Source organism: Microtus oregoni, unplaced genomic scaffold (genome assembly GCF_018167655.1).
Source record: "Microtus oregoni isolate MIOR12 unplaced genomic scaffold, Mior012 000099F_ref0000060, whole genome shotgun sequence".
In the NCBI taxonomy this organism is placed as follows: Eukaryota; Metazoa; Chordata; class Mammalia; order Rodentia; family Cricetidae; genus Microtus; species Microtus oregoni.
Window position 1 is genome coordinate 33758 of NW_024544712.1, and position 23929 is coordinate 57686.

Here is a 23929-nt window from a genome sequence, read left to right on the forward strand (position 1 = left end):
CCCATCTCTCTCACCCTGAACAAAAATCAATTCAAGATGGGTCGGACTTTAAAGTGAGAGCTGCAACCGAAAGCGCTAGAGACACGGGGGAAACAAAGTACAGGCATAGAGAAGGACTTTCTGGAAAGGAGTCTGAGAGCATAGGAGAAAGCCCCAAAACTGAAGATGGCATCGCACAAAATTCAAGGGATTCTGCAGAGCAAAGGAAAGCACACAGAATGCACACAGCTGACAGCGCATTGGGAAATTCCTACAAAAAAATAATGAAAATATTTTTAAAAGAAATAGAAACAGTCAGTACATTTTTTAATGTTCATCATCATTCTTAGCCACCAGGGAAAAGGCCTCTTAAATCTGCTTTGAGAGGTCCATCTTAACCCAGTCAGAGGAGTGGCTATCATCAAGAAATCGAGCGACGATAATGCTGGTGATGCGGGAAAAGGGAAACCCTGCTGGTGGAATCAGGAACTGCTGTCGCCCCTGTGGAAAGCAGCAGGGAGATTCAGTGAAAAGCTAAAAATTCAACTATTGGGACTGGAGAGGCAGCTCAGTAATGACAAAGACTAGCTGTTGTCCCAAAAAGTCCAGAGTTTGGTTCCTGGCAGCTATGTCACAACCTTGAACTCCAGTTCCAAGGCATCTGCTGTTTTCCCGCCTCCTCAGGCACCCCTGTGGAACACACGTGCATTCACTCGCCAACAATTTCTTCTCTCAAAGCATAAACCTTCAAAAAGTACAACTATCATACAGAACAGCTACACTAACTCTTGGACACAGACCTGAAGGGATCCAATCAGCATGGCACAGGGGCAGCAGGACATACATGTTTATTGCTATACTGTTTACAACAGACAAGTTAAGGGACCAGCCTAGATATCCATCAACAGATGGAATAGTGTGTAAGTGTGTGTGTGTACCAAAATGAAAACAATGAATTTTAAAAGTGAACTTAAAATGCACACCAGAGTCAGAGAGATGGCTCAGCAGTTAAGAGAACTTGGCTGCTTTTGCAGAGGACCGAAGTTCCCAGCACCCATACAGTGGCTTACAACCAACTGCCTATAATTTCAGTTCCATGGGATCTGACGCCCCTTTTCTGGCCTCTGTAGGCACCAAGCCATGCATGTGGTACACAGGCATACATGCAGGCAAAATAAGAAAGTTTTTTAATGAACAAAGAAGTTTAGCAGTTCCTGGAATGTTAACCATATGCTTACCATCTATTCGGGCAATCCAAGTCTAGGTTGTAATGCCAAAGAAATGAAAACAGTCTCACAGAAGCTCTTTTAGCAGCTTTATTCATTACTTCCTCCTCAACTGTAAAGAATGTCTTCCAACTTGGGATTGAATAAGCAGTAGTACATCTACACAATGGAGTATGAAATAGCAATCAGAACTATCGATACACCCAGTGATACAGATCTTGAATCTAACTCACAGCAAGTTATTCTCAAAAGTTATACTCTTAAATTCCACTTACAATTCTTTTCAAGGGACAAGGCAGAAAGTCAAAGACACATCAGAGATTGCCATGGGTAGTAGGTTCAGAGGACTAGATTTCACTGTCACAGCAGGAGACGGTGAGGGAGGCTAACAGAATCTGTTACTGTGTTCATCCACTTAGCAGGGCTTATGCAACTGTATTTTACATGAACGTAAAGTTTCACGGTACAAAGCTAAAAGCTTAACGGCATAAAATAAGCCCCTGTGTGACTTACAACATCCACAATAAGGAACGAGAAAAAGATCAGTGCTTGCCAGGATCTGAGGACAGAAACAGGGCTATATTACAAGGTGACATGGTAAGTTTGGGGAGAATGCCACAAAAAATCTGTATACATTTTTTTCTAACATTGCTGTGTTTTGCTTGATTGTTTTCTAAGACAGGGTTCCTTTGTGTTAACAGTTCTGGCTGTCCAGGAACCCAGAGACACCCACCTGCCTCTATCTCCCAAGTGCTGGGATTAAAGACATATACCAACACTGCCCAACTAAAAATTCTGTGTCGTGATAATGGTGGCAGACCACCCCTGGTACTCTGCAGTCCAGGCTGGACTCAGGCTCACAGCCTCAGCATCCTGAGTGCTAGGATACTGATGTGAGTCACTGGCTGGAGTCTGAAATTCTTATTCTGACATGATTATTTTAGTTCCATTTTATTTTGGCTAGGGTCTACATGCTTTTATTTCTAATATATTATTATCTACCAAAACTTCACCGAAATCAGTGAACTAAGTTGAACACGATTTAAAGAGACCTGGAAAGCGTAGTTGTCATAAAATGCTACCTGTTTTTAAAACCAGGGTAGCGAAAATGCATTGAGAAGGGTTGATACCAGAAACCACCACAGGGTGAATGCCTGGACCAGTGCTCCTGTGTGGAGAAGGCAATACAATACAGAACAGAAGGCTAGCATGATTTTAATTACACTCATTTTAAACCTAGTATACCACCACTTAACATTGTAAACACATTCTGTCAGTTCTCTGAGCCCTACCTCTTCCTGACAGGGACGTATTGAAGGTTAAAGGAGCTAACTAATTCTCAGAGTTTGGTAGTCTGGACTCAGCCAGTACCTAACTCTGTCTGGAAAACACAGGTATGATCTACATTCCCTGAACATCCTACAGTCAATGGCTTTCCAACTTACTATGATAGGTATATCTCTTCTGGAATCTTCACCCTCTTCCCTATCCCTAGACAGCTGCAGAGACATAGAAGGCTTACCACTGCGATGAGGGCCCACCTAGTGATTGAGAAAATGTACAGCCAAGAGCCTTCGGAATGCCTTGGCACTGAGATCTTGTGGGGTGATAAAATCACAAAGGATCACCTGTCCAGGGACACCCTGCCACCAGATTTCTCAGCAGTCCATCCTTTAGAACATTCACCTGTCCAAGAGTTCAAACCTTATCAGCCTAACCCACAAGGTGAAACACAGGAATTAGGAGTACTGGGTACATTGCTAGCACTTGGACTCGGCTTATTTGTATTTTTAATACTACGATTTTATTTACTGACTTATTGGTTTCTCAAGACAGAGTTTCACTGTGTAGTCCTGGATCAGGCTGGCCTAGAACTCAGAGATCTGCCTGCCTCTGCCTCCCAAGTGGTTGGATTAAAGGTGTGCGCCAGCACAGCCCAAACTCTACTATTTGTTTTGGGCTGTAGGTTAAGAAAAGGTTCTGCCAGATAGTCCAGGCTCTCCTTTAACTTAGGCAATCCTCCTAGCTTCAGTCTTCCAAGAGTCAGGTTTATAGGTATGTAGCTACCATGCCAAGACTCTGTTGATATTACGTTGTAAAACACAGTGGGAGCCGGGAATGGTGGCAAAAGCCTGTAATCCTACTACTTGAGAGGCTGAGTAAGCAGAATGGGATCCATAGCAAGAATCTTTCTCCAATGATAATAACGGATGGTGATAATGATAATAATAATACAGCTTGGTAATAGATGTTTGTCTAATATGCGTGAGGACCTATTAGGTTCAATCCTTGGCACCACAAAAACAAACAAAATGTCATTTCTAAGGACATAAGAACTAAGAGGGTATTAGGGTCTGGCAGCTCCAGATCTTTGAGACTCTTAACTGATGAGAATGGAGGGCACCGTGGCAGAAGACAGATGGTGTGGGGGTGTTCTTCTACTATGTAGGTACATCAGGGAGAATCAAACGCCATCCGTATTCTCCCATCCCATAGGAAACAGTGTTTGCAGCAGGAGGGAAGGTCAGCTCATCAGTCGCCAGCAGTGTCGTTGCCAGCATTGTCGTCGCCAGCAGTATCGTCGCAGTTGCCAGAGAGGTCGAGCATCGACATCATGGAGTCAGACAACTTATTGGCGATTTTCTCTGTAGATGGGGAAATACAGGCAACCTGTGAGTGGCTGGCTTGGCTAACGGAAGGCCTGCCACAGCTAGCTTATCACTAGCTTGGCCCATTCTAACCTTCCAACTGGCTCGGTTACCCACCTAATCATTCAGCAAAAAAAAAGATGCGCCATTACAACTGTCACTCAACCTCACAGGAAAATTCACTCACTGTGAAGTGATCAACCACAGCAGTTTCATCTCAGGGTTTCAGACTCACAGAATTCCAAGTATTTTTGTAAATTCTAAGTACCAAAATAGTAACTTCCTTCTACTGTATGAACTTAGCACTCCTCCATTACCCTAGCCACCCCCAAACAAGCATTCCCAGCAAAGGAGTGCACAGTAGTACTGGCGTTGAGCCTGAGCGCTTAGCATGCCCAGCTCCAGCCTCCAGATACACGTGCTCCTCTCCAGGAAGCCTCTGCTGACTACCCGTCACCAAGTTGGGTTATGCTCCCTCCCTCCAAGTGCTTGCTGTACATGCCGTCAGAGTGATCATTCTACACTGTCAGTGTCTGCTTTTTCTCCTCCCTACTCCCTAACAAGATTTGGAGTTCAAATCCACCCCTGGATTCCCAGGACTCAGAATAGAGAGAGCCACAGTAAGATGGCTATAAAATATGGCCTAGCTAAAAAGAATAGACATCACAGAGTCAATCAACCCTACCTATATTTGTATTTTGTTGGTGTTTTTTGTTTTATTTTGTTTTGTATCGAGACAGGGTTTCTCAATAGCTTTGGAGCCTGTCCTGGATCTTGCTTTGTAGACCAGGCTGGCCTCGAACTCACAGAGATCTGCCTGCCTCTGCCTCCCGAGTGCTGGGATTAAAGACATGTACCACAACCACCTGGCTACATTTGTATTTTGAAACCACAGATACTGAAGTGCGAGTATTCTTACCTTTATTAATTCACTGAAAACTGTCTTATCACTCCTCAATATCCACAGGCACAAGGAGACCACAGCTTTACTAACAATAATGTAGTTAGTATCTTCACATGACCTGCACACATCCTCCTGCGTGCCGAGATTGCTAATATCCAATCTGATACACATGCTATAAAACAGCTGCCATACTGTGTTGCTTAAGAACTACTGACAAGGGGCTGGAGAGATGGCTCAGAGGTTAAGAGCATTGCCTGCTCTTCCAAAGGTCCTGAGTTCAATTCCCGGCAACCACATGGTGGCTCACAACCATCTGTAATGAGGTCTGGTGCCCTCTTCTGGCCTGCAGACATACACACAGGCAGAATGTTGTATACATAATAAATAAATAAATATTAAAAAAAAAAAGAACTACTGACAAGAAATATAGACTGTACCTATTTTGAACTTATTTTTTTTAGCCAGGAATAGTGGTGCTCGCCTTTAATCCTAGCAATTGGGAGGCATAGGCAAGTGGATCTCTGTAGTTCAAGGCTGACTTGCTTTCTAAAGTGAGTTCCAGGTCAGGCAAAGCTACACAATGAGACCCTGTATTGGAAAACCAACCAAAACCTTAACTTTATGTATATGTATGCGTGCGCACCACTTGCAAGCTAAGTGCCTGTAAAGGTCAGAAGAGGCGTTGGATGACCTAAGACTAGAGTCAGACAGTTGTGAGTCATTGTGTGGGCTGGGAAGCAAACCTGTGTCCTCAGCAAAGACAAGAGCTCTTAAGACGGAAAGGGTCATCTTTCCAGCACCTAGAGATGCAGTTCCTTTCAAGTATTCTTATTTCCACCTGACTGGATCTGTAGGACAGAAGCCACAGATATGGAGGACCAACTATACATACCCTAAAAACCTGAATGAGTCAGCTGCACCAAGGACCACCATTTACACAGAGAAGAAATACTTTTGTGTGCCCTGATGTGGAAATATCCCTAAGACACAGAATGAGAAATTATGAAGCAAAACTGTATGCTCTGTGATAAGAACTGGTGTGGAAAAGAAGACAAAGAATACAAGGCTTCTGCATATATCTGTCTTAAGAAGGGCAAGAAATTAGCTGGGTGATGGTGGCACACACCTTTAATTCCAGCACTCCGGAGGCAGAGGCAGGCAGACCTCTGTGAGTTCAAGGCCAGCCCGGTTTACAGAGCGAAACTGTGTCTCAAAAAACAGGTGGCAATTCACTAGCCAGCTGCCTATGGTAGAAAGCTTTGAGAGATTTTACTTTGTATCCTCTGGGGTTTCAAATGCACTTCCTACTGATACAGTACAAATGATAATATGCATTCTACCCAACACACAGAAAACACCCAAGAAATGTGGGACATGATGCACAGGCCAGGTCAGTGGCCTACAAGTGTGGGCCCCAGAAATCTGCTTTAACAAACCCTGCCAATGACATCGATCCAAGCTAGAATTTTGAGAACCACTTGCCAGTCTGTGAGCCTCCTAACCCCATCCCTTCAAGCCTTCCATAGAGGTAGTCACATGTCGCAATGCTTATTCAAAAATACCTGAACCCTGGCCCCTATCAGGCATTTTTGGAGCATAGGAATTTTCAGAGCAAAGTCAGGTACCCTTACCTGAACGCTTCTGTAATTTTTTCTTATTCTTCAAGGCAGATGCCAGAGCCTGGCCTTGCTGAAGTGGGTCTGTCTCCAGGATCCTCTGCAACATTGGGCGGCGGTCCACTGTCCAGATTTCCACTGGATCATCGTTTGGGGGGAAGTATTGGTCCACATTGCGTTTAGGCCACCCCATCTGGTGGCGCCTTGGAATGGTACAATACCCAGTGTGGTCTCCAATCTGGAGAGAAAAAGAATAATGATGGGGTCTTGATCTCCAAACACTCCTGCAGAGAAGCCAACGACAAGCTTGAGTAAGAAGGAATCTAGAGCCAGTTATAGCTCCATCATATCCTAACTGGTGCTTAGTTAGCCGACAAGACTTAGTTTGTTCATGTGTCAGTGGATGAGCACCGGGTAGTTTGCAAGGTTTTACAATAATTTGAAAAAGGAAAGGAAGCAGTAGTAGCTTACACCTATAATCTAGCAGTCAAGAGGGTAAGGCAGGATTGTTGTAACCGTAAGATCAGTCTGGACTACATGGTTGAGTTCTAGATTAGTTTGGGCTACAGAGTAAGAACAGAAAAAAGAAGTTACTCTATTAGTGACAATTCATATTCTAATGATCCTTTGTTGAAATAACCCTTCAAGGCTTTACTCGACTAGTACTTCTTTTCCCAGACAGGATTTCTTTTTGTAACAGCCCTGGCCGTCCTGTAGACTAGGCTGATCTCGAACTCAGAGATCCACCTGCCTATGCTTCCTGAGTGCTAGGATTAAAGGTGTATGCCACCAGAGGTCAGCTATAGCTAGTATTTTTAACACCCACTTCATGCCCCACTATGTGGGACAATCCTGGGAACAAAAAATTAAGTCAGACTTAGGCCCACCTTTAGTAAGAACCCAGGCTAAACCTAACGCAGAGTGTGTTGTCTACCTATGGGGGCATTACAAAGGGAATCTGTGTGGCAGGTACATGTGAGTAGTAAGAGCAAATATTAACAGAGCATTTACTATGTATCATGTACCAATCTAACATACAAATATACACATACCTAAGGAAATAGGTATTGACATAAACATGGTTCAGACAAAATGGCCCACATATGTGATGGTGGCCTGCCACAAACATCTTAGTTTATGTAAGTATATACACTCTAGGCTATTTCCACAATGAAGATCCTATCAAGGTAGGTATGGCAGCAGACTCGTAATCTCAGCACTCAGGAGGTAGAGGCAGGGAGAACAGGAGTTCAAAGCCAATCTCAGTGACATATTGAGTTTGAAGGTAGCTAGGCTCCATAAGACTGTCTCAAATATCCTAAAGCAGTGTACTTCTTAGGACATAGCCTTGCTATGACTGTATTGACTCCTTTTGTACATACTAACTAATTTAATTCCTATAAGAAGATGCACCTGAAGTCACAGGGCTAGCAAGTAAGAAGCGGGGTAAATTAAGAGCCCAACAGCCTGGTTCTATAGTTTGTGACTATAACCACCCACTGTCCTATAGTAGGGAAAAGGGTTTGAACAAAGCTACTAAGGTTAGTGACAAAGATACTATTCGCTACACAGTGTGCAGTACAGTATTTCTGGGGAGTTATGTGACAAGGTGGCCTGCTAAGGGCCCTGGATTGAGCCTGAAACTTGTAGCACAAAAATGGGGGACTACTGTCAGTTTCTAAGAAATATACTATGTTCAGGGGCTTATGGCTCAGTGAAAAATATTATTTGGGAAGGTAGCCTTAAACAGACAAGTTTACAGATTTTTTTCTTTAGGCAACAGGAAACGTCTAGTGCTAAGTGAAGATGGGAAGGGTGTGACTCCTGCCACTGCGCAAGTTCAGACCTTACCTTCTACTATGGATTGACTAAAGGCGAGTTTCCTCCTCAGTCAACCTGAACCACTTTCTTTCTGAATGACTATACTCTTTATTAGCATGGCAACAAGACATTTTTGTTAATAAATCTTTCCAGACATTACATCACCATGAAAAATAAAGCACAGCTCTTGAAGAAATCATGTGACAATCTCTAAACAAATTTGCAAGTGAAATAAGTACAGAATGATAGGAAAAATATCCTCATTTTAATTAAAATAGTTACTTGGGGCTAGATGGGGCTCAGTGGTAAAGGGCTTGCCCAGCATATGTGCCTTTGCCCAGTGAACTCAGCCTTCAAGAAGCAGCTTAAGCCAGGCGGTGGTGGTGCACGCCTTTAATCCCAGCACTTGGGAAGCAGAGGCAGGCAGATCTCTGTGAGTTTGAGGCCTGCCAGGCCTTGGTAGTGCACGCCTTCAATCCCAGCACTTGCCCAGCATATGTGCCTTTGCCCAGTGAACTCAGCCTTCAAGAAGCAGCTTAAGCCAGGCGGTGGTGGTGCACGCCTTTAATCCCAGCACTTGGGAAGCAGAGACAGGCGGATCTCTGTGAGTTCAAGGCCAGCCTGGTCTACAAGAGCTAGTTCTAGGACAGGCTCCAAAAACAGAGACCACCACTGGCAGGAACCGATCTTTGCAGGTAAAAAAATTTTCTTTTATAAATAAAATGTCTGAACACATTACTGTTCAAAAATTTAATGATTTTTTTAATTGTACCATGTGGGAGATTTTACAAGAGGTGTCTATCACCCCACATATATGGATCCTTCTGGGATTCGTAGTTTTCATTGGCACCAAATGGTTTGATAATAGAAATATGATAAAGTCTTTACGAGACGAATCCAGGATTCTTAAGGTAGAGATTGAACGCTTAAAAACAATTGAGAATGACAACAATCTTCTCAAGAATCAGTTTGAAGTTCTCCAGGCTGATAACAATCTTCTCAAGAATCAGTTTGAAGTTCTCCAGGCTGATAACAATCTTCTCAAGAATCAGGATGAAGTTCTCCAGACTGATAACAATCTTTTCGAGAATCAGTTTGAAGTTCTCCAGGCTGATAACAATCTTCTCAAGAATCAGGTTGAAGTTCTTCAGGCTGATGTTAAGGAGAAATTCATTACTATGGAAGAGGGAACAGCTGATCTGGACCATAAGATTCAGTCCCTTTCTGTAGGAAATGAAACATTAACTGAGAGAATCAAAACTGCTGAATGTGACAATCGGATTTTGTCTAAAGCTTATGACAGATTGACGGAAAGATTGTCAATACAAGAAGGCACGGTTTATGCCATAAAAATTATGTCCAAAGATGAGATGTTATCTCTAACGGACAAACTTCATATTTTAGAATCCTCAATGAAGGCTTTGGAACATAATTCTGGACAGGAGATTCAGACATTGCAGAAAGCAATGGTGAATAGAATTGAAAAGATTGAGGAATTTCTAAATTCTGATGAGGAAGAGCAAAGGGTAGAAAGGAAAATTTTAACTACATCTGTGGGTAAGTCTCTCCGGGACAATTTCCACAAAGCTCTACCTACAGCTCTACCTGCCTTTCCAGTAATAACAACAGAGAAGGTGATTGGTTCCAAAAACCCTAGGGTCATCAAGGAGGATACATGGGAACCTGTGCGTATGAATGATCTCAAGGAAATAAAACAGGCTGTCATGACTTTTGGGATGCAAGCCTCTTTTGTTAAAGAGATGCTAAGATCTTGGGCCACGACAAGCAGAGCAACCCCCTCAGACTGGCTCCAGCTGAGCTCTGCGGTACTGGAGAGTGGACCGCAATTGAAATGGAAATGCTTATTCAGGCAAGAGGCTAGACTCTTAGAACAGCAGGAAAAAGCAAAGGGAATTGACATTTCCCTAGATCAAATTCTAGGTGAAGGGCTCTTTTCTGATCCTCAGGAACAAGCTAATTTGGATGAAAACACACTCTCCATGTGTACTACAGCAGCCTTAAGGGCTTGGGACAGGGTACAAGACCCAGGACAGAGAATGGAATCATTTGTCAGAGTTAAACAGGGTCAGAGAGAACCCTTTAGTGACTTTTTACAAAGATTAACTAAGGCTGTACAAATAGGAATATCTGACCCAGAAGCAAGGCGTATAATGATTGAGTCTTTGGCTTATGAAAATGCAAATGTGGAATGCAAAAGGATTTTGGGGCCTTTAAAGCTCAGATCAGCACCGTTGGAAGAATGGGTCTTGCATACACTCAATGTTGATACATTTGATTATGGCACTGAAGCATGGGTAGAAGAAGCAATTTCCAATGGTAAAAGGAGACACCAGAATACCAAATGTTTTAATTGTGGAAAAATGGGTCATATTAAAAGGAATTGTAAACAACGGATTTTCAGAAATAATAATAATAATAATAATGCATCTTTCAGAAATAATAATAATAATGCATCTTCTAGAAATAACAGAAATAGGAGGACTCAGCCCTCAGGTTTATGTAGAAGATGTGGAAAGGGCAGACATTGGACGAATGAATGCAGGTCTACAAGAGATAGACAAGGCAACCTGATACAGCCGGGAAACGTGAGAGGGGGGGCCTCACAGGCCCCCATGGCAAACATGGTTCAGTCATATCCAGTTTCTGCAGAGAACGTGCCTCATCAGGACAATTAGGAAGCCCCATGCCTACTGTTACAAGCAATAATGATCAGAAAGATAAGTTACGTGTGTTTTGGCAAACTTCTATAAATGATCAAAGACCTAAACTGAGAGTGTGTGTAAATGGCATTTTTATTACTGGCCTGCTGGACACAGGTGCTGATGTAAGTATCATTACCCCAGAATCTTGGCATCCGTATTGGCCTCTTCAGAATGTAAATGTTCAGCTCCTGGGAATTGGAACCCTATCTCGAGTAAGGCAGAGCACGAGATGGGTTGAATGTATAGGGCCAGAGGGACAAATAGGAAAATTAAAGCCATATGTAGCCAATATTGCAATGAATTTATGGGGTCGTGACCTATTATAACAATGGAATACTGAAATTAACATTCCTGCTAAATCTAGAGCCTATATTTCTGAGAATAATATTAAAAGATATTACAAACTGAGAAAACCGGCCATTCGGGCTGTAAAAGAACAAGCAATTGATGTCCCTTCAGAGATACCAACAGCCTTGCCTCTAAAATGGTTGACTGAGAAACCAATATGGACAAAGCAATGGCCTTTAGCTGAAGAAAAGTTACAGGCTTTAGAACAGCTGGTACAAGAACAATTAGATGCTGGACATATAGAAGAATCTACCAGCCCTTGGAATTCTCCTGTATTTGTGGTTAAGAAAAAATCAGGTAAATGGAGAATGGTGACAGATCTCAGGGCCATCAACAAGGTTATTCAACCTATGGGCCCTCTGCAATCTGGAATTCCTTTGCCCTCTTTATTACCAAAAGGATGGCCTCTCATAGTTATTGATTTAAAGGATTGTTTTTTCACTATACCTTTGCAAAAAGAAGATAGAGAAAAATTTGCCTTCACAGTGCCTACTTATAACAATTCTCAACCTTCGAGGAGGTACCACTGGACCGTTCTCCCCCAGGGTATGTTAAATAGCCCCTCCCTGTGCCAATATTTTGTGAACCAACCATTGCAAATAATACGCAAGAAATTTCCCAAATCTATAGTATACCATTACATGGACGACATCTTGTTATCCGATTCAAACATGGATACCTTGAACAGACTGTTTGAAGAAATAAAGATACTTTTACCTAAATGGGGATTGCAATTAGCTCCTGAAAAGATTCAGAAGGGAGATTCTGTTAATTATTTAGGTTATAAAATAGGTTTGCAAAAAATTAAGACACAAAAAGCACAAATTAGGAGAGATCGCCTACGGACTCTTAATGACTTTCAAAGGCTGTTAGGAGATATTTCCAGTCTACGACCAGCTATTGGAATAACACCTGATTTAATAATTCATTTGAACAAAACCTTGGATGGTGATAAAGATTTAAACAGTCCCAGAGAATTAACAGCTGAAGCAGAAAAGGAACTGACAATGATTGAGGAAAAATTACAACAGGCACATGTGGACAGGGTGAATCCAGAGCTCGATTGTATTCTCGTCATACTACCATCAAAAATTTCTCCTACAGGAATTTTAATGCAGAGAGATGATATTATTTTGGAATGGATCTTTTTACCACATAAACCAAGTAAGAAACTGAAAACTTATGTGGAAAAAGTCTCTGAGTTAATTATAAAAGGCAAGCTGAGACTTCGTCAACTAGCAGGCATAGACCCAGCAGAAATTATAGTGCCTTTCACTGCTGATGAACTAAAGAAATTATGGGAAGATAATGAACCATGGCAAAGAGCTTGTGCTAATTTTTTGGGAGACATTAATAACAACTATCCAAAAAGCAAGCGGCTTAACTTCATAAAGAGAACTTCTTGGATTCTTCCTTGAATCGTCCGTGATGCTCCAATAACTGGAGCCCGTACATTCTATACTGATGCCAATAAATCAGGGAAGGCAGGTTACAAATCAGAAGACTTGGATAAGGTGGAACAAAGTCCGTATACTTCTGTCCAGAAGGCGGAATTATATGCCATTCTTATGGTGCTAAGGGATTTTAAAGAACCTATTATTATAGTTACAGATTCACAATATGCAGAAAGAGTTATTTTACATATTGAAACTGCTGAATTTATACCTGATGATACTGAACTAACCTCATTGTTCCTCCAGGTTCAAGATTTGATCAGGAACAGGCTTTGCCCTATGTACATAACACACATCCGATCCCATACGGGTCTGCCAGGTCCTCTAGCACAAGGTAATGCAGAAATTGATCAATTATTGATTGGTAGTGTGCTACAAGCCTCTGAATTTCATAAAAAACATCATGTTAATAGCAAAGGTTTGAAGAAAGAGTTTTCAATTACATGGCAACAAGCTAAGGAGATTGTAAAGAAATGCCCTACTTGCTCTTTCTATAACCAAACGCCACTGCCTGCAGGGGCTAATCCAAAGGGCACCCAAAGGAATGAAATCTGGCAGATGGATGTGTTCCACTTTGCAGAATTTGGCAAATTAAAATATGTACACCACACCATAGACACGTATTCAGGTTTTCAATGGGCTACTGCCCTGAGCTCAGAAAAGGCTGATTCAGTAATCACACATTTATTGGAAGTTATGGCCATCATGGGTATACCTGCGCAAATAAAGACAGATAATGGTCCAGCATATGTATCTAAGAAAATGAAATGCTTTTTTGAATATTATAATATAAAACACATTACAGGTATACCAAATAATCCTACAGGTCAGGCAGTTATAGAAAGATCAAATCGTACTATAAAGGATATGCTGAACAAACAGAAAGGGACTGAAAATACCCCCAGAAATAGATTACATAATGCTTTATTAACCTTGAATTTTCTTAACGCTAATGAGAAAGGAACGACAGCAGCAGAAAGACATTGGATAATGGAAAAGTCTGCTGAACTAAACCAACCGATTTATTTCAAAGATGTGCTGACCTCTCAGTGGAAGCCAGGAGATGTGCTACGTTGGGGAAGGGGTTTTGCTCTTGTTTCCACAGGAGAAGAAAAATTGTGGATACCATCAAAATTAATAAAGTTTCGATTTGAAGAGGAGAAACCTCTTGGAAAGGAGAAATGACAACTCATCCACAACGATGATATTCATACAGGTGGTAAGAAAAACATATAGAATGGGGGCAGGGTTCTGTTCTTATCTCCACAGGAAAACACTCATCTTTGAGAAATTCAAGGGACCCTGGATGTTTGGATACTGACAGATGGAAAAATACCTGCCCAATAGGAAATATCAAGACAACTGAATGGGTTGTGTAAGTAATATTAAACCATATTTCTAAATTTATAAAGCTGGTTTTGAAGTTGGACTCTGGCTCAGTCCCTCTCCAATTCCAAGCCTGTTAGTAAGAGAAAAACCCAGAGTTTCTGGAGTTTCTGTCTCATGTCAAGAGCCATGATATTGGACAGAAAGAAATATGAGTTTAGAAAACATCTTTGCTTCTCTTCATATCTATCATACTTTTCATTGAATATATCTATCATGTCTTTCATTGAATATATATATATATATATATATATATGTCTATATGATTAATGTTTAAGTTTTTCATAATGAACAATGAGTTTTTCCTGAAGTGACATTTGAAGTTTCCAGGAAGAAGATGGGGCCCCATAACAACAACTCCACCTGGTTGATATGACGTCATGATACTGATAGCGCTACTACAAGACCTGCTTTTGGTACCAGCTGCACAAGACAGTTCCAACTTGGTTAGCTGAAATGGTGCACATCTTATACAACATTTTGGCCAGACCTGCACGAAAATACTCAGAGACTATTTGCAATTTTAAAAGACATTATCTTGAAATTTAACCATCATTTTACTTTCACAGGATCCCCCAGAAAGAACGTCGCCCCTATGACAGCTGGAAGTAATTCTAGAGAACGACGTCCTCTCTCCCAGTAAAGTTTGCCCTTGGGTTTAGGGACATCATTTAGGGGTTGATTATAATTAGTATATGATTGAGGGTTGGGAGAGGAATTTTATAAGCTCAAGGATCATTTTGAAAAAAAAAAGAGGGAATGATGGGATAATAGATTTATAATTGTGAGTTACTGCTTTTAGACAAATATATTGGTATCAATTCTTGTATAATGAAACAAAGTTAAATTATATTGACTATTGTACGCATGCATGTTTCTACCTCTGTTTAAAACATTTTTATGTATTGACATATATTGTATTGATATATATATATATATATATATATTGTATATATTTACCATATTGCAGTGTACATTTCTACCTCTGATTAAGATACTTATATAATATTTGTGTATTGATATATATTTACCTACTACAATGTATATTTGTACATTGTTTATATTTGGAGGTCATTGTCCTCATTTGTTTCACAGTCGTTTATTGTCTTAGTCGTTAAGTTAGATAGATATTGAGAATTATATAGACTAATTGTCATCTAAGTTTGTCATTTGTAATTAGACTAATCAGGTTCTTTAGATATATAGAGATTATACTCAGTATAGATAGATAATCTTCAACCTCTTCAAAGAGCTGTAGAAAATGGCCTTTAATCTAACTCAGAGTTTCGTGATAGTGAGACACAATTGCTCCTGGCAACACCGCTCTATTCCCGAGAGAATGTTGAGCACCAAAAACACTCCACCTGGAGCCTTTCTATTTGGCAGAACTGGCCTTTGGGCAAACAAATGCCCATACCTCAACCACTGACACAGATACAGAGCGTGCATCAATGGGTAAAACAGGACTGTCATATCCTGCCAAGACAGGGTAAGATAGTTTTGAAAAGTTCCTTGCCTTTAATAATGGTATGTCAGTTATGTTAGGCCTTAGCCAAAATTGGTTGACTCAACGTTGCAAACGAGACTTTGGGTGATTGCCCAGGTAGTCAGTTGTCTCTGTCAATTGTTGCACATTTTGGATATATCTCGTTTGTTGAGTAGTGTTTATTCCCTTCTCAGATCTTTGACTGAGTTGAAGATTATATAATTGTAGTTACTCTTTACATTATTTGGACTTCTTGAGATAGAATGTTTAGCAAAGCTTTTGTTCTCAATATTGTTTGTTGTATTTATTATTTGTTGTTATTGTATGTAGTTGTATTTGGTTTAGTTCTGTCTTATTTAGACAAAAAGGGGAGATGTAGGGATAAGTCCCGCCCCTTAAGAGGCGTGTTCGCCTCGGGCTAATGTCTGCCTATAAATTTGGCGAGCAAGCTCCGAGCTTCTCGCTTCTGCTTTCCTGGTCTCCGCGGGAACGGTGGTTCTGTAAGTCTATTTCTACATTAAAGCTATATATATATATATATATTTACACTCTGTCTGCATTCATTTACGCCGTTACACACTGGGTCAAGAATTCACAAGTCCAAAGGAAGTGTGTGAGCCACTCAGACCTCACTACCCTAGGAGAGACACAGAAGGAAGTGCCTGCCTCCCAGAAGCCTGTGCAGGAGACAGCTACCGTGAGGATGTGAAGAGGTACCTTGTATTCGGTGGCTCTATTTTCAATAGCATTTGCTATTTTCACCAACGGAGAATGGAGCCACTTGAAGTCCATTTCTTCTGGGTCCGTGTCACCCAACAGCTCATCGGCTTCTCCATTGGCCAAGCCTTTAACACAAACACCACTGTTAGGATCCTGGATCCCCCTTTGCTGCCTGCCAGTCCTCTGATCAGGCCTAAGCAGAAACGACATGAGGGTACCACCAGGGGAATGGAGTGAGTGAAGTTGTTTTTGCTGAGAGGCTACATGACAAAGATTTTATTTTTTTGGATTTTTCGAGACAGGGTTTCTCCATAGCTTTTTGGTTCCTGTCCTGGAACTAGCTCTTGTAGAACAGGCTGGCCTCGAACTCACAGAGATCCACCTGCCTCTGCCTCCTGAGTGCTGGGATTAAAGGAATGCGTCAGCATGACAAAGATTTAAAAGCATGAATCTAATCCATACCTGTAATGCCAGCATTTAGGAGGGTAAAACAAGAGGATCATGAGTTCAAGGCCATCCTGGGCTCTATGTCGTGACCCTGTCTCAAAATAAAAAACAAAATAAAAGTATGAATTTATAGGACCATAGCCTGCTGGGACTTAGCCTTAAAGCTTCGGCTTGCTCAGATGAGAAAAGGGAATTCCCAAACTCTTATTCATAGGATTAAGGTGAAATCCAGCAGAAGGCACCGACCATATTCTGGTTCAAATGTGATGAAGAGAGAGAGCCATGAGAATTCCCTTCCTAGAACCAGGCTTCTTGCCTCCTCCCTCCCACTCCTTGCTTAAAACTGGCCTCCACCACAACCCTCAGACATGCCTATTGCATGCCTACCCTCCTATCTACTTCTACCAACTTTATCTCAGCCACTTCACTGACTGTCCTAATTCCTGCTCACACTTCAAGATCCAACGCCAGGACCGACTCCTCCACGCTTTTGACCCTCACCTCTTCCCCATATGCGAATCCAGCCAGGGTCAAGCGTCACCAGTAGAACATGAGTTCGAATCCCTCTCAACTGCCCACTTGACAGAACCAGAAATGAAAGCTCAGCAAGAGGGCTGACTTGCCTGAAGTCACACACGGAATAAACTAGAAAGTAGGCAAGTCTTCTTGTCCTCATTTGTAATCCAGGACTTCAGAGGACCCAGAGGAGGAAATGACTGGCCTCCAGGAAAAACAGAATAAGACTTTAGGCCAAACAGAGCGTTCTCAGCTGTTCCTAAGCGTATGACTAGAGGGCCCTGGGCAGAGGAGAGAGTGGAGGAACCACAGGCCAGGGCTACATGCAGTATCAAAGGCAGAAACCTACTGAGCACTTGCCTAGCACAAAGCCCTAGGTCTAATCCTCAACATTGCTTTTTTTAAAGCCCAGGGCAATAGAATAGGGAGAAGGACCATTTGGTCATTTGATTTGGCTGGAATTACAGACCTGTGCAAACATACACAGCCGAGAAAGAGTTTTTGAGCTTTTAATCTAACACTCAAATACACACACACACACACACACACACACACTCAAACTCTTGCCGAGCAGTGGTGGCGCACGCCTTTAATCCCAGCACTCGGGGCGGCGGCGGCGAGGGGGGGGGCACAGAGGCAGGAGGATCTCTGTGAGTTTGAGGACAGCCTGGTCTACAGCGTGAGTTCCAGGAGAGGCTCCAAAGCTACAGAGAAACCCTGTCTAGAAAAAACAAACAAAAAACACCCCCCACACACCCCACACATAAAGGACTTTTTAAAGGGTTATTTCAACCCAAAAGAAAGAAAGTCTCACTTCCAAAGAACCTAAAGGAGTACTAGTTAGTCAGCCAATCTACCAGATGTTCACCACCACCACTACTCTCATTGCCCAAACTAGAATTTTTCTAACTTACAGGACAATGAATAAAATTTAATACCAGGCCCCAAGTAGCCCCAGGAAAGGAGAGATGAAATGTGTGATCTGACATCAGGTCTGGGCTCCCTTAGACAAAACCAGCGGCCCCACCCATTCACACGTACATTCCATGGTGTCGTCATTGGCATGCTCAGTATCTTCGATATCAAAGACCTCAGTCATCTCCTTCACAATCTCAGCACTGAGATGGGCGGGCAGAGTGTGAGTAGGTGGCGGTGGTGTATAGAAGCTGATCTTCCCACTGTATTGGGAGAGAAGGGGAGGTCAGTAGTGACATCACTGAGAACAAATAGCCTACCAGAAGAGGACGTAGGACGAGAACAGAGAAAATGCCTTTCCGAGCAATGTGTTGAACCGCTCAATAACCACTAGGCACAGAGTACTAGTTCTTTGGCTGTCCCCTACCTTGAGACCCAGGAAGTCAGGCTGTCCCATCGGCATCAATGAATGAATGTCACATCCTACTCAACCCCTTCCTCACCTCACCCAGTCAGCCAGGACAGCTTTGGCAGCCTCCTCACGACTGTATATGCCTCCCTTCTTCTTCTTTCCCAAGCGGTGGGCCACTGCGGTCAGAAAGTGCTCAGTAGTCTGGAATCCTGAGACACCGTAATAGCTGGAAATCTAGCAGAATTGGAGGAAGAGTCATGAGAGTGAGTGAAGGACCAGCTGTTGAAGTAGGGGCTAGGCCACCCACTGGGGACCCTGCTCTTTACCTCCTCCAGGTTGCAGCGCTGAAGGATGGTCTCCACTGGGGTCACGGGGTCTGCCAGCTTCTGCACATGGATGCAATTCCGCAGGATGGTGCCCACCTCTGAATTGGGTCCTGGGACAATGCCTGGAGCATCCAGCAGCCTGATGTACTTGTCTAAGAAGATCTCCTGCATGAATCTGGAGAAAAACAAGGCCCAGATGTACCTGGTACTTGGTCACAAATGTTGGGCCTGGAAAGGCTGGAGGGAGGTAAAGGAAGAGAGGGGAAGGGGGATCTTAGGTGAAGTGGAAAGATGTGGACCGGGGGGATCTGAGGTGCTACAGTCCCAGTCCCTTTCTCTGGGGGCTTAGCTGCAGGATGTCAGGCAAGGTTATGACTCTGTTGCTTCAGCTGAGCAACAGCGCTTTTTGCAGTTGTTATGAAGGACCCAACAGCCCACACCTGGGATGGGCCGGCCAGGTGAATGAGCGCTATTAGTAGGATTCCTAAACCCAGGGTATGGATCAGAGGATAGTCCACAATTAGGAAAGTGGCAAGGGCTAAAGGCATGTGGGCGTTGATGGATGGGTAATGGCAAGGACTTGTGAAGCACTGGGAAGCTCGCAGATCTTACTTTGTGACGCCAGGAACAGCTCCCACACTGCACGCACGGCTGCGCTTCAGGCTATTGATCAGGCTGCTCTTCCCCACATTGGGAAGGCCTGCAATGTAGGAGCAAAGTACTCAGGGCAGGAAGTACTCAAAATTCAGGCCAGCCTGCTTCAGAAAGGGCCTGGCAGAGGCCGTAACCAGGTCACGGCAAGCCAGAAGTAGAGCCTGGCCTCTTGTCTTCCCACGCCAGGCCCTGGCCAAGCCTCTAAAGGGAACTTCCAGTTCTCCCCTCTTGTTGGCATTCTCGGCATCCAGGGCCCTCTCTCGAGATGTGCAGTGCACCTCCAGCCACAAGCAGCCGGGACAGGCGCGCCATATAAAGCCTCACAGACATGACCCAACAGAAGGTGGTCAAGTGTTGAAACAGACACCTGTTCTGACATGTAACTCCCCTGGGGAGAAGGGGTTACTCTCCAGATGCCCCTCTCTCCACACAGCTGACTTTGCCTGTGGAATCTTTGTATCTGAGCACCCGTGCAGCACTGTTGGGCTGCGGCTGTGAGTCTCTCTCCCCTACATCATCTTACTGTCCTCTAGTGTACTAAAGTTTACCACTATGTACCATTCCCTCACATGTGTGCCTGGGAAGATCCGTGGTCCTGACCTGGGAGGCTACACACGCCTGTGTGTCTCCTGGACTGCTCTTCCCTTTCGTTGGCCCTCTCAGTGAACTGGCCCCACAGCTCTGAGTCTATGCATCTAAAAAGCTCTTTTTCGTTCTGATTCTCTCCACCCCACCATTCCACTCCTGACTACATGGTTACTATGCTCCTTCTCTCTGGAGTCTGTCTATAGAAATGTGCTCATGTGTCTTTCATTATGGTCTTGGCTGGCTTTGTGTGCCTCCCTAACTATGTCTTTAATTCTCTCTCTACAGACATTTCTGCCTCATCACAGGCATGCCTGTTTCTCCCCGATTTCAGGTTGTTTCAGAGGGTTACGGTTATCTGGGCACATGTGGTGTCCCCGAGGCTTTATCTGCTGTGGGGAAATAGAGACAGTGTGAGTGCAGAAGAAGCTGGTCCGCACATGCTGCCTGAGCCTGTCTAAGCCTGCAGATATGGCCCTCCCAGGTGTGCACACGACTCCATGCATAGGGATTTACATGTTCTTAAGATCTGTCTGTGTGCATAGGCCTGTATTGGATGCTCCTCTGTGTGTATATCAAGCTTCTTTTCAAACTGTCTCCATTCCTGCAATGTTCTTTTGCGGTGATGCATATCTACGCAAGTGCCGATCCCAAGCGTCTGTTCTGAAGCACCCTTCTACAGGTCTCTGTACACACTTTAGCTGTTTCCTATCACCCTGAGCCCAGGGTCTCACACAAACTAGGGAGGCCTTCCACCATTGAGCAACACTCTCAGCTGCTTTTACTTTTCTATGAATCAAGGTCTCACTAAGTTACCTAAGGTTGGCCTTAAACTCAAACTTTCCATCTTCCAAAGCAGCTACCACTGCAGGTCTGGGTCACCAGGTCTGCCCACGTACTCATCTTTACTGCCACTTTGGGCATTCTCTGAGCTGCTGTGTCCTTCACTCTCTTTGTGCCTGTCACTTTAATTTGTCTTTTCCAATTACTCATCAGTCTCCCTGGCCTTTTTGTCTTGTTGTCTATTCAGGTGTGTGGTGTTTATACATTTTCTGTCAAGTTCTCTTCAATTTCTCAAGTTGAGACACTTCCCCTCCCCGATTTTTCCCTGCCTCTTAATTTCCCCACTCCCCTTTCATTCCCTTCAACAGTACTGCAGTTTCAGAAAGACCCACCATGCTTAAGCCTCAGCCCCGCCTTGTTTCCTTCTGTGGGTCTCGGTGTTCTCCCTCCCATAGCTCCAACAGTCTGGAGTGTTTTGGCATTGTATTTGCTTTTAACGGTGGTGAACCTGAATATGCCTTCCCAATGCCCACTAGCCAAACTGCAAATTGCAAAACCACTCCTGAACCCCTCCTCTCTTCCCCAAAGAAACACCACAAAATTCCAAACCCTTTCCTTCCTTCCTTGCCCAATGAAGGCGTGTGCCCCAAACTTATTTGTGTGGCCTTACCTACAACCCCGACTCGAATGTGGGTGCGCACTTCCCCCAGGTGGCAATAGTTTCCCAAGACCCTCATGAGGTTTTCAGCTCCAAAGCAGGCTCTGCTTTTTTTCAACAGCGAATCAGAAGCCTGGTCCACTGGAACTTTACACTGAGTCTGAAAAATGAGGTATATTACCAAATGGGCATCCGTTGGGAAAAAGACGCTAAGCCCAAATTTCCAGGCTATAGTGGAATATTCAGAACTACCCTGGGATCACTGACCTCACAGGCTTCTCACAGCAACTACATCCCAGCTCTTTCTTGCTCCAGTTGTTGTGTCTTTTTTGGTTTTGTTTTGTTTTTTGAGACAGGATTGCTCTGTGTAACAGTCCTGGCTGCCTGGAACTAACTCTGTAGACCAGACTGGGCCAGAACTCACAGAGATCCACACACCTCTCCCTTCTAAGTGCCGGGATTAAGTTGTGTCTTTTTCACGGAGAGCTGTGAAGATATCCCAGCTTGAGGCACGCTAGGCTTCATTTCTAGTTCTCTCATTCACAGGATTATGAGGAAAAGCCTATTTCCTTCCTAGGGCGTTGGGGTCATAGATACACAAATGGAAAGCCTTAGCTCTCCACCGGTGCAGAGAGGGTGCCCGGCCCAAAGCTCATCTTCCCTTGACCCCTCACATAGGATAAGGCCATTCCAACCTCCCTACTTTGATTTTTGCTATGGGGGGAGCGATAAAATTATAAGTAGACATATTATGTTGGCAAGAGTGAAGGGAAAGAGGTCCTCTTCATACATCCATCTACTCAAGGGGGAAGAGGATTACTTGGTACAGCTATTATAAAGGATAATTTATCAGTGTCTAGGAAAATAGCAAAAGCATAGACCTATGCATGACACAGCCACACCACCGCTCAGTACTCAGCCGCACCAACACTTGTCTGCATGTCAAGGAGATGCATGAAAGTAGATTAACATAAACGCCACTTAAATAATAATAAAAAAGAACTGGAAAATAGGGGCTCAGTGCCAGAATGCCTGGCTACATAGGCAAGCACGGTAAAAAGTAGTGCAAACTGAAAACTTGTCCCCCAGTAACCAATTTACCTCCCCCAAACAATTATTACTCTTACTTTAATATTTTACAAGTATTTCTATGTTGACATCAATAGGAAGTATTGCGCCTTATGTGAGTTTCTTTTTAAAAATTTATATAAGATTTATTTATTACAGCCATGGTGGGGCGCATGCCTTTAATCCCAACACTCAGGATGCAAAGGCAGGTGGACTATCTGCGTTTGAGGTCAGCCTGGTCTACAGAGTGAGTTCTAGGATAGTCAGGGCTACACAGAGAAAAAAAAATAAAACAAAACAAAAAGATTTATTTATTTGTATGTGGATGAGTGCTTTGCCTGCATGCATGCCTATTGTCTGGATAGATCAGAAGAGGGTGTCCAATCCCCTGGAACTGGAGTTACGGATGACTGAGTCACCATGTAGGTGCTGGGTACTGAATCTGGATCCTCTGGAAGCAAGTGCTCTTAACCACTGAGCCATCATCTACCCAGTCTCCTATGCCTTGTTTTAAAGAGGGGAAAATGAATAGTATTTTGAAGAGTTAACAAGCAGCTAATTCTATTTCCCAGATTGCCTATAGACAATATATATTATTGTATCCTCACAGCTGGAAAAAAAACCATTGTATCCTGTGAAGAGAGGTAATATAGGAAGTAGTAAAGTAACATAAACATTAACAAGTCACCCACTAGAGAAAACACCTCAAAGTCGAAAGCCCAATCGAAATCTTACCACCTACAGCCTTGGTCCCAAACCACATGAAAGAGGCTAGATACCCCGACTCCAAGCTTACCAAGTTTCTGAACTGATGCTGGGTGCTGGCCTTGAAAGCCACAGTTGGCAGCTCATTTCGAAGGTAATCCAGCCATTTTTCTATAATCTCCTTGGGAACCAGGTCTGGGAAAGACAGAAACAGATGGGGCTTGTAAGAACATTATTCCTTCAATTATACGTCTAGCTAAAAAAGAAAAAGAAAAAAAGATCATTATTCCATGGCTTCCCTCAAGCCACATACCCATGTCTAGGCCTACCTCCTACCAACAGATCTCTCCTCTTGCCCTCACTGTCCCTGCCTAGTCCCCAGGATGGCGCTACAAAGGACAATTTGATCCACAGGGCCAATTGGCCCTACCTGAGAAGGCTTACTTTCTTGAAGAAACTATGTAAAGAAGTAGCTTTTTTTTTTTTTTTTTTTGCTTTTTCGAGACAGGGTTTCTCTGTGGCTTTGGAGCCTACCCTGGAACTAGCTCT

The 23929-nt window shown here is 43.3% G+C and overlaps 1 protein-coding gene across 1 annotated transcript in view; it reads right to left on the reverse strand.

Annotated features, from left to right (window-relative positions):
• Positions 1 to 3096: 3096 nt before the first annotated feature.
• LOC121443083 (guanine nucleotide-binding protein-like 3-like protein) overlaps positions 3097 to 23929 on the reverse strand; it is a 37064-nt gene continuing 16231 nt past the window's right edge. The window contains exons 8-16 of the mRNA XM_041644767.1: positions 23472 to 23575; positions 21620 to 21767; positions 19540 to 19627; positions 18928 to 19102; positions 18693 to 18835; positions 18316 to 18452; positions 16309 to 16436; positions 6389 to 6611; positions 3097 to 3850 (exon numbers count right to left, since the gene is read on the reverse strand). Coding sequence (XP_041500701.1) covers positions 3738 to 3850; positions 6389 to 6611; positions 16309 to 16436; positions 18316 to 18452; positions 18693 to 18835; positions 18928 to 19102; positions 19540 to 19627; positions 21620 to 21767; positions 23472 to 23575 — 1259 coding nt within the window. The 3' untranslated portion in view covers positions 3097 to 3737. The remainder of the gene's footprint in view (positions 3851 to 6388; positions 6612 to 16308; positions 16437 to 18315; positions 18453 to 18692; positions 18836 to 18927; positions 19103 to 19539; positions 19628 to 21619; positions 21768 to 23471; positions 23576 to 23929) is intronic.